The sequence below is a fragment of the Cynoglossus semilaevis genome, chromosome 9 (genome assembly GCF_000523025.1).
Source record: "Cynoglossus semilaevis isolate Cse_v1.0 chromosome 9, Cse_v1.0, whole genome shotgun sequence".
Lineage (NCBI taxonomy): Eukaryota > Metazoa > Chordata > Actinopteri > Pleuronectiformes > Cynoglossidae > Cynoglossus > Cynoglossus semilaevis.
The window spans coordinates 19,433,011-19,434,121 of record NC_024315.1 but is presented as its reverse complement, the minus strand read 5'-3'; the positions used below and the strand labels follow the sequence as shown (position 1 = coordinate 19,434,121).

Sequence of the window (1,111 nt, the reverse complement as noted above, 5' to 3'; positions counted from 1 at the left end):
AAATGGGTAAATTAACGCGAGGGTCTTTTTCCCCCCTTGTGTATTGTACTCTTACTGAACCGCACCAAACAATGAAACTGAAGCCACAGTACATAACGAACCATGACACGTGCGATCCCGAACAATCTTAGGAATAGACAAATATTCCTACCTGGAAAAGTGTAGCCGATGGGTTGTCCACAATGGTTTTTGGGGGTGTGGTGACTGAAACAAATGATTTTAAAGTTGAAAAAAATTGAGGAAACACATATTGGTTAGGAACCATAACTGTGATGAAGATGACAAAAGAGTGATAATATAGAAAACCTACAAATAACGATGCTGATTCCATGAGGAAAAATTCCATGGAAAGGGGAATGAAGAATGAGTAGAATACATACTGCACAATAATATGTAGTCAAGATAGCCAAAACATAGCTGTAGTAAGTGTTAGCTAAACAGAGGTAAGGGATTAGTTTTTAAAATTTAAGCCTAACCCTAACCCTAAACCCTAACCCCTAACCCCTAACCCTAACCCTAAACCCTTCCTTTATTGCTTCCTTGTTCTTAATGATGGTACAAATCAACAACTTTGCTAAGCCATACTGTAAAGCCAGATTTCACTAGCTTTTTTAGGTGCCATGGGTAGTTATGAAATTTAAAAAAATAGTTCAATGGCACAGTGCCCCCCACTTTGTGGGAACCTCTCAAGACACCTGGCTGTGGCGGATTGAAGAAATGCTGAAAATTCCCTTACTCCCTGGGTGCTTCTCAAAGCACCAACTTTTCAATTGGGATGTGAAATGTGAGAAAATGTGTTGCGTGTATGTGACTATCAGAATTATTATGGAGCCGGAACTAAAATCCCAGTCCGAGTGGTAAACAAAGAACATACTTACACAAGTAAAAATTTAGCTGAGGATTCTCCAAATGACTCTTGACAAAGTGGCTTACAGACCCAACTAGTGGAAAAAAAAAAGAGAGATCATACATCATCAATGTTTATAAAGTAAACACACATATACACATATACATATATATATACACATATGTATACATATGTATATGTATACATATACATATATATATACATATACACATATATATACATATATACATACATATATACATA

General features: G+C 36.4%; 1 protein-coding gene across 1 annotated transcript in view; it reads right to left on the bottom strand.

Annotated features, from left to right (window-relative positions):
- aspscr1 (ASPSCR1 tether for SLC2A4, UBX domain containing) overlaps positions 1 to 1,111 on the bottom strand; it is an 11,602-nt gene that overhangs the window by 2,604 nt on the left and 7,887 nt on the right. Inside the window, exons 11-12 of the mRNA XM_017035592.2 lie at positions 879 to 941; positions 152 to 204 (exon numbers count right to left, since the gene is read on the bottom strand). Of these exons, the coding sequence (XP_016891081.1) occupies positions 152 to 204; positions 879 to 941 (116 nt within the window). The remainder of the gene's footprint in view (positions 1 to 151; positions 205 to 878; positions 942 to 1,111) is intronic.